General features: G+C 36.2%; 1 protein-coding gene across 1 annotated transcript in view; it reads right to left on the reverse strand.

The window, feature by feature from the left end:
• The window catches only part of LOC125231275, a 229,675-nt gene extending 212,767 nt beyond the window's left edge, over positions 1-16,908 (reverse strand). The window contains exon 1 of the mRNA XM_048136714.1: positions 16,302-16,908. Coding sequence (XP_047992671.1) covers positions 16,302-16,556 — 255 coding nt within the window. The 5' untranslated portion in view covers positions 16,557-16,908. The remainder of the gene's footprint in view (positions 1-16,301) is intronic.
• Positions 16,909-17,267: the final 359 nt, after the last annotated feature.

A 17,267-nucleotide genomic window follows, 5' to 3' on the forward strand; every position in this document is an offset into this window, starting at 1 on the left:
GTTCCAAACGGGCCAGAAATCCGGATTCGTGTAACACGGGAACGGATACCCGGCAACGGGTACACGAAACACGGACGCGACCGGGAGCCCTAGTGGACACTCTATGTAATAATGCAAACATTGTAAAACATGGACCAGTTACATTTGCCCCCCAGTCGAGATTTGCCCCGCTGTACCTTACATCAACGTTTAGATGCCTCCTTATACTTAGATCGCGTGAACAGTGACATAATGAACCGGAAAATTAAATCAGTTCACTGTACCGAACACAAGTTTGGTAGCTAGTATGTTCCGCTTGTCAAAAATGTCATACAAGAGTGATCGAATGGATATTCTTGAAACCTTTCGATTCGGTGAAACTTCGCAAAATGGCTGATTCCGCACGTGCAAACGAGTACAAACTGTATACAAAGTTACAGTTTTGTTCCTAATTCAATTGCAATAAAGGATAAAAGTGTACACATTTGTGTTCGTCTGTAGTTGTATATGTATATTTACTTTACTGGCCGTGAAGTGACATTAAGCGGTTTCGCGTAATGTTATTTAACCAATTAAGCTGACACGAGTTTGTATTTTGATAATTTAATTTTGGGCGATTGTGAGTCGATATTTTGCCAAAATTTGCACATACATACATACATACAATATCAATATAATAAATGCCACATATGTATAATGGCGAAAGTATACCATGAAATGTAAAAACTAATATAAGATTTTGGTTACTCTATACATCATAATATTAGGTAATTAATACGCTCCAATTACGTATATTAGCATACAATTATCAATATTTCCTAAAATCGCCTATCGCATCGTTATCTAAGCACATATTATCGCACCTTTATCTTCACTAAATAATGTCGCAGACTAGACAGCTCATTGAGCCATGAATAATAAGTATGACTTGAAGATTGTAGCCAAAGTTAAGAAGCCATTTCAACACCTTGAATTATTTAATATTCAAGAGTATAACTACTCCGTCCTTGACTGTTTACAATCTATTAAAAATATCTATAATCCGAGGATTTTCGTATACCTATGTATTTGTATACTGTGTACTCGTACGTACAAAGTTGTATAAATAATTGAAAATAATTTTCAACAACATGTTGAAAGTGCAATTCGTTAAGAGGCCTTATTCCTAAAGACGAGCGTTTTTTGCAAAATAGAACCTTTTTCATTCAAAATTATAAAGAAACTATAAATGATTATTAAAAAAATGATAATGTTCCTAAAAGTACATATCTTAAGCTAGAAAGTCAATTGGTACTACTTTAAAATATGTCTTTTTATACTTCCGAAAAATCAGTTTTTTCGGAAGACGTTTTCAATTTTCATAGTGGGATAGCTCGTTTAGAATCGTGATTGTGCTGTTAAAAATGTTATTTGGGGTAATAAATGATCACAATCCTATTTGTTATATCCTGTACGAGTTAGCTAATACTTTGACATTTTAAGATTTACTTGAAAGGGTGGAAGTTATTTGTTATCCAAGGAGGCAAAGTTGTATTTTAACGCCGAGTGTGGAATTAAAATACAACACGCGAGAAGTAAAATACATTTGCACCCGAGTGTAACACAAAACAAAACAAAACTTTCACTGTAGCGAGGAAACTACAACTCAAAAAATGCGTTTATCACTGCTTCCAGTAGTTCCATAGGTGGTAAATCATCTTTATTACTAGATTCACCTACTTTTATCATTATTAAAGTAGTTAATTTGACTTTATTCAAGGTCAAATTACTTTATCCACTAGTGGATAAAATGCGTTTTTACCCGCTGGTATTAAAGGACAAAACACGTGTTTCCGAACTAGTGAGGGGAAATAGTTATTTGTTATACAAGGGGGGGTTCCACGAGTGTGGAATTGAAAAACGAGCAAGTGAAAGGATTCTATAGTTGAACCACGAGCGAAGCGAGTGGTTCGAGAATAGAATCCTGAACTTGCGAGTTTTTTAACACACGAGAAGTAAAATACATTTGCACCCGAGTGTAACACAAAACTTTTCCCCTCACTATGGGAGGAAACTACAACGCAAAACATGCGTTTATCACTGCTTCCAGTGGTTCCACAGGTGGTAAATCATCTTTATTACTAGATTCACCTACTTTTATCAATTTTAAAGCAGTTAATTTGACTTTATTCAAGGTCAAATTACTTTACCCACTAGTGGATAAAATGCGTTTTTACCCGCTGGTATTAAAGGACAAAACACGTGTTTCCGAGCTAGTGAGGGGAAAAGAAATTGAATGTACCTAATTAACATGTCACTGAAAAAAAATACAAGTTTACAGTTATTAATAAAATAAATAAATCCATTAGTTACGCAATACGCTGTCTTCGTCGAGACTAAATATAGAACAAAATGCACCAACGGCATCGCTACTTTGTATTATGGGAACCAATCTATTCACGAAACAAACTCACCACGTGGAGATCTCGACAACATTTCGAAAATAATCTATTTATATAGTCATTCTTTACTATCGTCTGCTCGTTTGCTTCCAATGTCATAAAACTATGTATAGATCAAACAAAAAAAAATGTTTGTTTCTTGCAGCAGGTAAAGTAAAATACTCATTCGAAATGACTGATTAGTTATTAACTAAATTCTAAAGTTAAGCATTCTACTTGCGAATCTAAAAAAGAAAATTACAAGTGGGTGTCTATTAAGCAATCAGCATTATTCAAATTTAGTATATACATCATACTTTCACGCTGTAGAGACATTATATGAATATAAATTGTTCTTTTGACAATACGCAATTCGAAATTAGATTACAATTTCTAAAAATATTTTTCTGTGACCGCTGGAGTTTGCCCCCAGCAAAGCTGTCATACATTCCTCGACCTTTTGTGTAACAAATGAGGTGGAATCTGGATTAAAATGCTATGCAAAAAAAGATTAAAACAAACTTTTCATGACCACAGACCGAGTTATGTTGTTGTTGTCTTTCACATTGTTGATGTGATGGTCTGTTGTTGATGTGATACCTTTACCTTTACATGACACAAAGGTCATAAGTGTCTATACAGCCCGAAAACTTTTACCACTGTTTTCCTTGGAAATAACAAATTAAGTACTCACGTCAATTAAAATACAATCTGCCCTTTCACTGCTCACGTAATTTGATAAAATCAGAGCGAACTTCTCAAAAATCCGACAGCTTTTATTGCTTATAATTTTAATTTCCGTAAATAGTCTGACAGGTTCCGCAGAAATGTGACGTAAGAACTGTAACAAGGGCAAGTGGGACACGAAAGAGTCTGATTGTGATTCGATATATTATGACTTGATTGACAAAGGTTCACTTCGGAAGCGAGTTATTTCGGGGATATATCCTATTTACAAAGGGTTGAAATTTCGATGTGTACCTATATCTGTGTTTTGACAGTTTGCTGGGATTATTATTTTTGGCTATTCTGCGAAATCAAATCAAACGTCGAAAGAAAGTGATAATGATTGACCCTTGTGGGCAAAATTTCATTAAATTTGTGCTAAAGTACGAAACCAGTTTCATTTGCGTCACACCATGTAAGCACGTGTATAAGATTTAGAGAGGGACGTTTATTGTAGGTATCAAAAAGCTTTACACGACAATTGTAAATCATAAAAAAACAGTATTATTTATAAGGCTACGTACTTATAGGGCCACATTGACCAACGCCCTTAACGTGTCCTAAGCGCACGCGCCTTATCCTGTGTTGCCACATGCCTTTTAAAACATCTGTACTAAAATAATTTTTAAGAAAAAAAACCGCCTTCCTTGGGGTTCTGGTGATAAATACTTTCAAATGTTGGATTATGTTATCAATTCGTCTGTATATTTTTTAATGTTTGTTATTCGATATCTCCGTCATTTCTGAACCAATTTTGAAATCTGGATGATTCTGAAGTACTTACAGATGAGAATGATTATCAGAACGGAACTCTAACCAGGGGCGGCTCACTCTTCATCAGCAGTTCCACTGCACCAAATGTCACTGTTCTGGACGTAAATGCATGCTGTTCTTATAAAAATACCAAAGTCACTATAAGTGTGCCGTTCAGATTTGAGGAGTTCCGTTCTGACCATCATCAGCAATTCCACTGCACCAAATATCACTGTTCTGGACGTAAATGCATACTGTTCTTATAAAAATACCAAAGTCACTATAAGTGTGCCGTTCAGATTTGAGGAGTTCCATTCTGACCATCATCAAGAGTTCCACTGCACCAAATGTCACTGTTCCGTACGTAAATGCATGCTGTTCCTTTAAAAACACAAAAATCACCATATGTATGCCTTTCAGATTTGAGGACTTCCCTCGATTTCTCCAGGATCCCATCATCAGAACTGGGTTCTGAGAAAAATGGGACCAATCTGTATGCATATACATTCAATCAAAAAAAATTTTTCAAAATCGGTCTAGTAACAACGGAGATATCGAGGAACAAACATAAAAAAAAAAAAAAAAAAAACATACAGACGACTTGATAACCCCTTCCTTTGATATTTGGAAGGCGGTTAAAAATTGCTGAAAGTCATGAAAAAAATACAGTCATTTACTGACCAACTAAACAAACGAATGAAGTTTCCTTTACGTGCTATAATCTAAGCTTAGTTTTGCAAGAATTACTCCCTACAAAACCAAACACAGACTTATCTCCAAGCACCAGCCATACATCGACCCAGTCTTTGTATTGCTTGACGGCACTCATGAAACAAAGCACAGAAAACTTCACTATACACATTAATTTAAATGTAACACTACACTATAAATAGAACACTAAAATAACCCCGCAACTGACAGTAAAGCAATTCCACCACAGGTCTAGGTTCAACTGTACGACGATATTGTCCCCGCACAATCAAACAGAGACACAATTTCAAAGTTTACAATCACTTAGAATAATTTCCAAGTAAAAACAAACAGAGAAATAATAGCAGAACAACTTCACTCACCAGTAACACACGAAAGCGAGACACTGTTAGTCTTGTAGATATTTTAAGAATGACGCGCGTCGGCTCGCTCCGACCCTTTTATAGATTCTATCTCCGACTTCCGACTTCCGACATCCGACTTCCGACTTCTGACATTCGACTTCCGACTTCTGACATCCGACTTCCGACTTCTGACATTCGACTTCCGACTTCTGACATCGGACTTCCGACTTCTGACATCGGACTTCCGACAAGATGGCTACTCAATCGTGTGCTTTGTTTACTAAGTCTTATGCCCTATGCATTAGAGTTCACGATTAACACACGGATGTTTGCTTATCAACACGTGCCGAGTACACGTGTTTTAGAGAGAGACAGAGCTATTGATATTGATACCTATGTAGTCCAATAGTGGAGCGATTCGCAAATATTTTTACGCAAATATTATTTTGTGGAACATTCTTATTTATATTGTAAGTAATTTCGCAATGAAATATTTTATCTGTTACTAAATGTTACATTGAATGATATACTCAGGAAGCATAATAACCAATATTAGTCATTATTACCTCTCTGACTCGTAATTGGAACCAAGACATAATATCGGAACGCTATGCAGTTGACAACTGTCAGTGTCAGTATTTCGTCCATGTGAACGTAGTTTGTTGATAAATACGTTTTTCCAACCTGTTTTACATTTAATAATAGTGAATTTTATCAGTGATGACGTAACTAAACATGTGATTAACCATCAAAGATATTATTTGTTAAAATATTCAATGAAATCCCGAAGGAAATATGCACCAAAAAGTTGGTCAAGGAAAAGTTGATTCGCCGTAAGTTTTATATGTAATAACGAGTCCATTTCCTCGTCATAGACGCTTGTTCTGTTACAAGCTTTTAGACAAAAAAAAAACTAAATCTAAATCGGTTCATCCTTTCGGGAGCTACGACGCCACAGACAGACAGACAGATAAACAGACAGACAGACATCCCGTCGTTTTTGCGTCGGCGGTTAAAAAATGTCAAGATCAAGACTGCACACGAAACAAAAAGCAAACAGATGATCTTTACTACTTATAAATAGAATAATCCTTAGATAAAGCATAAAAGTGAATTAATAAGACTAATAAGTCTAAAATCAAAACCCATCATTGCTATTTCCCTGCCATTAAGGCAAGACTTCGCCACACGTATATACTCGTAAATCCACAAACACGGCAACACTAACATATCCAGTCACATTTGTAGACCCGGAGACCGGTTCCCCCGATACGTATCTGCAGAAAAGTGATCTTCGCAAGACGCGGGCGCATAGGCCAGAGCTTGCTTTTGGTCGGTTTGCTTTTTTAGCGATGCTACTTGCGTTGCTTTCTAGATATATAGCGGTGTAAACAACATTATAAATAAGGAATTACTCGCACACGATTAGTGAAAACAGTTACAAAGTATATTTAGAAAAAGATGTTTAAATATGTTTTTAAACATGCACAATTTCAGTGCCGCTCTAAATGTAGGGTTTGAAAGAAAACGAAATCGTGATATTGCTGTGACAGGTTGATAGCAATCGCCCACAATATTTGTCAGTGCAACTTCAATAATCAAAATAATGCTAACGAGTTTTTACTTAGTACCTATCTATCGTGACGTCTGTGCAACAATAAGTTACCTTCGTAATCATCTGTGTACGTAATTGAAATTGTACACCTTTTCTAATGTCAGCATTAAAGATATAGTTACACACATATAAGAAATACAAACATGGAACGGTCGGTGTTAAAGGATACGGCATTACTCATAAAACTAGTTAATTGCATGAGGCATTACAATATTTCGAAATATAAAGTAATTAAATGTAGGTGTAGGTACCTATTATTATAATATCAAAAACTTTAAGTGTGTTAACGATTGCTACCGTAGTTTTCATATTATCATAACATTATTTAGAATCAAATTGCAATAAGAAGAATAATAAGCACCGTACCTACATTACATTATTCTCATTCTTTTTTTTTTATAAATGGGCTTACTCTTGGCCACAGACTAGCCGAAGGCAAAGACGTGGCCTACGATGGAGTGAGCTCGCCCAGAAGATGTCTTTTGTCGTTATAAGAGAACCTTCCGCAAACCTCTTCGTCATTAACATCTCTCTCTCTTGAATAACGCTCTTTGCAGTACGGTCTCTGATTTCATAGAAATATTTACCTAGTAGGAAATATTACTCCTAATCTTAGCATGTTTTCTTTATCCATAACCTATTATACTTTTCGTTTCGACATCTCATCAACTTTTTGAACCTTTTCCTTTGGTCTACCGCAAACTATCTCATATGATTTGCTTGCATTACCTTTGTGCAATTATTAACTTATTTACTATTAGTCTATTACTAATTAATAAGATAAATATTTGGTAAAAATGTAGTTAACGTTACTAATACAATACAATATACTTTTTGTTGCACACCTCACATAGTTTACTGATAATTGTTGACTAATAGAATTATGCAACGATGTTTGATAACAGCACAATGATGAAACGAAATGGCATCACTCCAATATGAATGAGTACTGTGTTTACAAACAGTAGGAACTAAAAGTAGTCCATTTGACTCATATTCCCATTCTACATTCCTACTGTAACTAATAATCAAACGAGTAAGCATTATGAACCATATTACATGTAGAAAAGTCTGCAAAATGTCACAATGTCGTAAGCACATACGTAAATCTTTCCAACGATCAACATGAAATTCAAGAAATGCCATTTGGATTGAAGCGATCGAACAAATCAATCGGTTCAAATAGTTTGGCAACACTACACAATTACACATTAACGGAATGGGTGGGGCACATGTGCCATATTATGAATCTCATAAATCACTATACATATACTTTGTTTTTTCAGTTTCCAGTTTAAAAGTATTGATAAAAATCTTCCAGTAAATCTCACATCAAATAACGTTCTATTTAAGTAATGTTTAAAAAACACTTTCATTTTTCCTAATTATTTATTAATTTCTTAGTTTGACTTATACTAAAGTATGTCTAATAAGTTTTTTTGTTATATTATTGCCATAGTTTACTTGGGGAGATAAGTGCGCATTTCCCTATCAGAGTTCGTTATGTTATGTTATGAGAAATTGGCGTCTGCATGATTTTCTGTTCCATTTTATCCATGCATTAAATTGTAACGGTACTAGATTTTAATAAGCAGCAACATTCAATTGTAATACGTAATGTTGCAGTGTATTCGACTAAACGAATATTTTTCGCTAGCCAGGGTCTATCAACCAGCTGTCAGATATTAATTACGAAAGCAGTTTTGCAAGCCCGACTCAAATACCCTGACACTCTGAACCTGTATTGGGTGCCTTCTTATCATCCATATCAGATATGAGAGATAGTGATCAATCCAACCGATTTATATATGCCAAAGAAAATTGAGTATCATAGAGGCTTCTTGTCAAATTATATTATAAAGACACATTACATTTACCTACTGCCAGCTTTAGTTTAGACACAAAATTTAAAAATTTAAAACTTCAAATGAACACTTGACCCATATTCTTTCTCCGTTATGTGTTTTATATCTGTTAAATAATTGTCAGTATCGTTATCTGCACGAATAATGATAAAAAGTATAACGCCATCTTTTCGGATATATTTTATACAATTATGAACCTCCAGGCAGGCAATTATGGTCGCGCGATAAGTGATAAAATAGCAGGCCGTCCCTATCTAGGGTTGCCAACTTTTTTTTAGGGAAATATAGTATTTTAGAAAATTCCATCTAAAAAATATAGTACACCGAAATAAAATATAGTACGGTACACATAATCGATAACCAAGTCGTAGATATCGTTCTTTCTGTCCACTCTAAGGGGCTCCATTCGGTTTTCATCGATTTTTGACAAGCTTTGTGTTGCATTGGTTCTCTTCATAGACCTATATATTTAGGTTTAGGTTAGGTTTAGGTTTAGGTTTCCTATTTCAGTGGTTCTCTTATTTAAGTATCGTCGAAAGTTGTATGGCCGAATATCACTTCCCAACTCACGTTTCGCGGAATTTTATTCCGCCGAATGTTCATTTCCCAACTTATTGTTTTATTTGCCAAGCTCACATTTTTTAAATTTATTGACAGGTATGCAATTTTTACTTACGTACCTATTAATATTCTTTTAATTTCAATAGTTACCTACTTACTTTTTTTACAAGACCCATATTTAAAAAAAAAGAATACCCATATTATAAGTTCTTATATTTTTTATGAAATTTGACATTGTTTTAAAAACATTACTTCAATGAAATCTAGATTTTTATAAAAATGCAAAAGCGATTTTAATTTTAAACTAATTAAGGCAAAAATTTTGACCAAAGAACCAGTTTCGGTCCTAAAATAGTTCAACTTTGATGCTAATTGCTAAATATCACAGAATCAATGAGCTGTGAAGTAGGTACTTAATTATGGGATGCTAGTTTGTTTAATGACGATTCTGTTAATATGATATGCTTTATAAACTATTATTAATAACTATAATTAACTATAATTTATTTAGAAACTATCGTAATATTCATAATACCAATGGATTCAAATCGAAGCTCATCGGAGTAGAGAATCTCCTTAAGAAATGTCATTATTTAATATATCATGGAAAAAATACAAATGTTTGCAAACAACGATGGCTTTATACGTAACTGCAATATTTGCAGGTCAGAACGAAGTAATGAAATGTACAGTGAAGGTTAAATTTGAATAGCGAAATTTTTTCATTATCAAAACGCCGCTCCTGGCGGTTTTTAGTGTTCGTTTGGCATGGACCCCAAAAATATAGTACTTTTGCGTACTATATATGTTTCATATAGAATATGTATTGGCCAAAATATAGCAGTACTATATATATAACGGTTGCAACCCTATCCCTATCGCACTATTTGTAAGTGCGATAGGGACGGCCTGATATTTTATCGTCTATCGCGCGACCATGCTTCCCGTGCAGGTCTTTTGTAGCTATTTTCTTTTTTTTCAGTACATTTTTGTATTGCCAATATATAATGTGTTTATGTGACTGTTTAGTTTCTGAATAAACTAAAAAAAAAAAATGTTCGACTTTCCGAGCAACTTCTTTTTCTTCGACTTTATTTATTTTATACGGAATTACAGTGCGTGCTTCTAAAATCACCTTCGGATTTTAAAACCATATTACTGGAAGAAAACTTTTTAACAAAAAATAAAACCGCCTTCAAAAATAAGCGCGTTACAAAACACGGAGAAACTAAAAAGCCAAAAATAATAAACCTTTCAATTCAGATTTCTTATCGTATTGCAATAAGCTAAACATCCAAATTATAAACAAATCATTATTTTTGTAGTCGGTACCAGACCTGTTCGTCGCCTTGCTATTGCCTGTTTGCCCCACCCAACCATACACAGGCTGGTACCGACTCCAAAAATAATTGATTTGTTTATAATTTGGATGTTTAGCTTATTGCAATACGATAAGAAATCTGAATTGAAAGGTTTATTATTTTTGGCTTTTTAGTTTCTCCGTGTTTTGTAACGCGCTTATTTTTGAAGGCGGTTTTATTTTTTGTTAAAAAGTTTATTTATTTGTTGATTTTTAGTGGTTCCTAGTGATATTATATGTATCAGTCCGAATATATGTAGGTACAGTAGTGAAAGAATTATCCTTTAACTCCTAACCATTGAGGAGTTGACCTTCCATCATCAGCTCAGTTGATTTTTAGTGGTTCCTAGTGATATTATATGTATCAGTCCGAATACATGTACAGTAGTGAAAGAATTATCCTTTAACTCCTAACCATTGAGGAGTTGACCTTCCATCATCAGCTCAGCCACATAAAATTATTACCATCAGACGTAAATACTGGTGTACCTTTGAAAAATAGACTAAAAACATTACATGTGCCTATAACATTTGAAGAGTTCCCTCGATTTCTCCAGGATCCCATCATCAGACCCTGACTTGGTGCCAATGGGACCATCTCGGGGTTATACCGGTTCGATCAAAAAAAAAATTTTGAAAATCGGTCTACGATTCTCGGAGATATCGAGTAACATACATACAAAAAAAATAAAAAAAAAATAAAATAAAAAAAAAAAAAACATTCAGTCGAATTGAGAACCTCCTCCTTTTTTGAAGTCGGTTAAAAACAGAGGCCAGTCTCCATACGATTACTTCCGACCGAATTCACCCGAAAACCGAGGACCCTTTTAGTCAGTTAATCAGTATCTTTACCTATACTTTGATATTCCGTGCCGGTAGATACTTGGCGCATGTTCCTAATTGAGTGTTCGGTACGAGTCGCACGCGCACTCTACCACTACCTTATACAATTTGTCGCTTGCAAGTCTTGCAACATCACTTTCACTTACGGACTTAGACGAATTAAAAAGGCTTGCCAATTTTGTGATGTATGCTGTAGCTGTATATATGAGGTAATTATCAGTTACCTAATTTGCATACCATTTTCTATACGACACTGTCAAATGTCTATATTCTGCGTATATTATTTGTATGAAAAAAGTGTCTCTTACTGGGTCTTTAGAATGTATAATTTGATGACGTGAATTGCAAAAAGCAAGAAAAAGTTGATTCACCCACTTGTTTTATTCATGTATTAGAGATAATAAAATATGAATGTCAGTTTTTTCGTTACTCGTAGTCCTACGCAACAGAATTATCTGTAGCTCGTTTCCGTAGTATGATTAGCTGGGGATTATTTGTGATATTACCTATTTAAATTGTATTACTTTCATAACAGATAAGCTACGTAACGCTTTGTTGGAGTTGAACCCATCATTCATTTTTATACGTGAGTGGCCCCATTGCCGCCATTTTTACATATTCAAAATTAGATAGATAATTTAAAAAGTCTAAAGGTCATTTTAGTCCTTAAGTAAGATGAAATAGTTATTTGTTATACAAGGGGGCAAAGTTGTATTTTAACGCCGAGTGTGGAATTGAAAAACGAGCAAGTGAAAGGATCCTATAGTTGAACCACGAGCGAAGCGAGTTTTTTAACACACGAGAAGTAAAATACATTTGCACCCGAGTGTAACACAAAACGGAAAAATATATTTTTTAAGCTTTATTTAACTTACCCACTAGTGGATAAAATTCGTTTTTACCCGCCTCGTGTACCTACTATAATACATATAATTTTATAATTATGAATTACGTAGTCATTAATTAATACAAAAAACGTATTTACTTGAAGACGTTTCCACAATTTATCATAATCCGGTAATTTCTATAGAGACAAGCACTCGCAAAAGTCGCAAACATCAGTTGATTCTATCGATTTTATATTTATTTATTCTTATAAAAAACATGGCTGTAAATGGTTAATACCCACAAGTTTACTACACATTTACGTACTAAGTGGAAATTGCCAAGTCAAGTGCCATTAGCGGTCTTTACTTTCTTTCATGGTGCTTATATTATATTAGATCTCTCTCACGAGATTAGATTTCATGAGGTATACAGATAGAGAAAAGAAACTTTTAATTTATCACATAATCGCAAATATACTGTTCATGCAGGCAGCGCAATTCCGAATGACAGAAATGCTGGGATAATTCCGAAAGGGGAATCTTGATATGATGGAAATACTTCAGTAATTAGAAGACTTTCGAAATTACCCTAGTGCACCTTACTGCTTGGTTAGTTACGTACAAAAAAAATGTTAACGAATCACTTCTTGACTTAAGAGTAGGTACTTTTACAACTTTTACATGATGTACTCGTAGTGCGACGTTTTCCACCAGATTTGCGGTTGCTAGGATGCGCTACAGTTGTACACATAGCAAATAGGCAAAGGAGACTGTTTTATCTCGCCAAAAACATTATGCAGGATGTTATAAAATATCTCAGAGCTTAGGTCGACGTACTCTCGCCCGATTCTACCCACATTCGCATTCTGTTTATCTATTTCTTCTGCCAAGTTGACCCGATTGCTCATATCAGTTTCATTTATTAAGTCCAGAGCTGTAGGTATATAGTCTTTATATGCGTCGTTTCCTGGATCTGAGACTGCATTGCTGCATTAGCTGCTGCGTTGGCGTCTTCCTCATTAGGATTTAACTCGTAAATAGCACGTCAGAGGCAACTGCTCAACGTAGGTATCGATTTATATATCTGACATCTCATACGATTCCGGTCGAACATTAAATTTTAAGCAGGTTTGGCGTCAACTCTTTGATTTTGACGCCAATGTATCAACAATATTCTTAGGGTCGTATGGCATGTCCTTACAAAGTAGGTACTAGGTAATAATACATGTCTATGTAATTGCTTATTGAATCGATTCGTGAAACATTGAACCGCGAGTCGCGGCGCTTGATTTGGTATGGCGTCTGATACGCCCACGTTCGAAATTTCGAATGTTGTTACTTCCAATAAATGTATTAAGATTAATGATAATTTATGTATTTTAAGGTTAAGGTAACAAGTGGGTGAGTTCGAAGAAATCTGAAAATAGCTTCTAAATTACATGTTTATTAAAGACGCCACTTCTCTTCAGATACTGGAAAGTATGCAACTGCAGCTCGAAATTTGCGTTTTCAAAAAATAAGTAAGTATTTAAAAGAGTTATTAAGAATCATATTTTTTGCTGCGAGTATAAACATTTCACTGTTTTTTTTTGTATTATTGCAGTATAAATAGACTTACAATGACGGACTCTTGGGAAACTTATAGGTAATCAACGTGGAATCTGATAATTTTGTTTCATAACAAAATTAGTACAAGTATTGTAATGTAAGTTACCGACATCACTTCTCGTGACAACGTTATTTTATCTAAGTACTTAGGCATTTTCTAAGTTTGAATGATTTTCTCTGTGAATGACCCCAAAAATAAATATCCACTTATAACTAAGAATATTTAATATTTGCATAGCCTATAATCGTAATATTGTTTCAGTTGTTTATCACACCTCTGAAAAGATTTAACTTTATTTTATTTATTGTAAAAATATTCAGTAATCAGTATGTACCGCGTGGGATCTAATTGAGAAAGTTGGGCACTACCGTTATGTCACATGTTTCGCGCAGTGCGCCACATTCGAACAAAGACAACTGTATTTTTGTATTGTCCATGTATGACGAATGTTTCAGCCATGCATCTCCGTTGGCAGTCAATAAACCGAACATAAGGAGCCTAAGCAGGTGAAGGTCTTTAAGATACACGATCCACTAAGTACTTGAACACTCTTAACAAATGAGTCGAGCGATAAAAACACTTAGACAAAAACTTTAAAAGTCATCATTTTTTTTGGTATAAGGTACAGAGGGGCAAATCTCGACTGGGGAGCAAATGTAACTGGTCCATTTTTTCCATGTTTTACAATGTTTGCATTATTAAATAGTGTCCACCGGTTATATATGGTAGGCGTGTTCAGTGGATACATGTAGAACTCAACATTATAGTGTAATAATGAAAAAAATGAATCAGTTACAATTGCCCCCCAGTCGAGATTTGCCCCACTGCACCTTACCCAAACATAATGCAACTATGTTGAAGGTATTCGTAACATTCAGATTCACGATCGCAACCTTGTATGATTTACGCTAGGAAAGCATTAAAGTATTGTTCCGGTGGTTTCAGGTAATTAGCCCGTGTTTACCGACGTTAATTAATTCGTTTACCGGAACCGATAGCGTCCCTTGACGAGGAAATGTAAAAAAGTAAGTTTAATTAGTTACCATGATCTTTCGTGACGCCACGAGCGGCGACCGCAAACCGCGTAAGATTTCATTACATTTAGGTCACGCGGAAAGACACATGCGGATTGTGGACATGTGCCACAACTGCCACAACATTGACAACAACGGGCTAAATTAAAAGCTAGTTAAACCTCCATTTTCCGGTGGTGACGGGTTAAGAATTTTACCAACATATTTCCTTCCGGGGGTGTTGTGGAAGCCGACTGAGGAATATGATTCTCAGTTGAGATGGGATTGGCTAGCAAATTTTGGTTTCTTTTAACCCCTTCATTCCTAAAAGTGGCACTGAAACTTGAGCAGTTTCATGTGCTCTGCCTACCCCTTATGAGAATATAGGCGCGAGTTTATTTCCGTGAATGCTGTGGAAGCCGACTGAGGAATATGAGTCTTCAACCCATTGCACATTGCTAAAAATGGCACAGAATCTAGCGCAGTTTCATGTGCTCTACCTACCCCTTACGGGAATACAGACGCCAGTTTATGTATGTACTATGTAAAACCTGTGTAGTTAGAAGTTAGAATAGAATGACAATACGCCGGTAGCGAGCACCGCTATAAAAAAGGCACAATTCCCCGGTTCAATGACAAACGCAAACAATGCCCGACGACGGATTCGAACACGAAGCCAATTGGAGAAATCCGCAGTGTGGGCGACGCACGGTGGTGCAGTGGCGAAACAACCAGGGATCTGAATTGCAATGAGCTGGTATACCACTGACTTAAGGCTTACCTACATGAATAAGTCGCCTATCAATCAAGACTGTTCTATGCTAGTTTGCTAATAAATAGGTAGGTAGCCCATTTCACTCAGTGGTCCACGGAAACGAGAATCTATTTGGGTAGTAGTTAGTCCTTTGTATAGGAAACAATACAAAGTTGCCTACTTATTTCGATAATTAACCATTTCAAGTAACAGTCGTGATAGGCTGCATATACGGTAAAGGTTACAACAACGACCTTAAAAAGATATCATCAGCCGTTTTCGAAGTCATTTCATGAGTCAGAAACGGCCATTACCGATAATCACCAGTGCATATTATGTTTAGCCACGTTCAGCTAAATACTTTCCAGAGGATATTTATTATTTTACATTTAATAATGTAATATATAACACAGCCAAAATCGTAATATTGCTTCAATCAACGTTTACAGATGCTTCTTGACTTGACTAATAAGGGAACTACGAGTAGTTTTTTTTAGCCGCGAATTAATTGATGTTTTTGCAGTGTTTGCTGACCTTATCCTAGAATCATGTCGACCGTATCATATTTAGAGCTGCAAAAGTGAAGTCTTTTTTGTGGTGTTAGAAAACTTTTGCGACCACACCGCGGGGCCTCAACGTAATTCAATATAATGGGAGGCGTAACCATAGATAGTGTCAATAGACTCAATGGAGATGATTGTGCAGCTTGCGCAATTGTTCTTCCACCTAATTCAACATAATTACATCTACTTATTTATGCGGTTATAATAGGCAAATAAATATAGGTATTACGGTCATACAGGTGTGTAACTGATGGTAACTGTAAACAGTAGTAATAACCACCTGATTATTTTGCCGGCAGTCCTCTCGTTTAAAAAAACTATAAATAGCAGGAAATAAAGGTAGGAAGTCATATCTTACCTGTTTCTGCGTCTTATCAGGAAGTATGATAGAGAGCTCGAAGGAGCGGTTCTTCTTGTCTCGACTGCCCGAGCGCATGAGCTTGGAGGAGGAGCGAGTGATGCTCTGCGCCTTCTCCGGCAGCTTCAAGGCCACGATGGACATGCTGCGCGAGAGCCTCCGGCCCAGCTTGCGCGTGCGCAGCGACATGGACCCGCTCAGCCCGCGCTTGCGCTCCGGCGCCTCCTCCACATCCTCACCGTTAGCACCCGCCATCGCCCTAACAAAAAACACCAGCTAACAATTCAACAATTCACATTTCAAACTGAAACATCACTAGACACTTTCGCGTGAAAGTCTTCTGTCACACAGTCATCGCGTCACTCTAAGGAGTCTACACTTCCACTGTTTATTTACACATAACCACTGCGTCCTGTATCCGAAGGAGCCTCAGATCATATGCTCGTGGAGCCGGTTTCGGGCCCCGATGCGTGCGATTTAGCGTATAAACGCAAAGCCAAGATGCGACTTCTGAAACGTGAATGGAGTCGATTGTACTCGAGTGAGTTTAAAGAGGGCGCGTTATCGGTCGGCAGCGGCGAGTGCAGCGACGTGCTCGCGGGCCTTCGCTGTCTGAACGACTAGACTGTCGGCGCGCCGGCCGGGGCGCCGCCCCCGCCGTCACTTAGCGGCCGTGCGCTAAAATCAAATTACTTATCAAAATGCATTGTCACAATTGTAAGTGATGCGGCACAAACAAATGGTCTGTGATTAATCTTGGCACAATAGGCTACAGAGCGCTCCCACGAAACGTCTTGACTGACTCGGAGCATTAGACACGGATCAGGACAGGATACGATTAACGGGATAAGGCGTGACATCTAAAAAGGATTACTTTTCGTCCACCGGCATCCATTACTTTTTACACTACAGTTGTAATTTTAAATTTTAGGTAGGTATAGCTATTAGGTTTGCTTTATGTTATAG

The sequence above is a fragment of the Leguminivora glycinivorella genome, chromosome 11, assembly GCF_023078275.1.
Source record: "Leguminivora glycinivorella isolate SPB_JAAS2020 chromosome 11, LegGlyc_1.1, whole genome shotgun sequence".
Classification (NCBI taxonomy): Eukaryota; Metazoa; Arthropoda; class Insecta; order Lepidoptera; family Tortricidae; genus Leguminivora; species Leguminivora glycinivorella.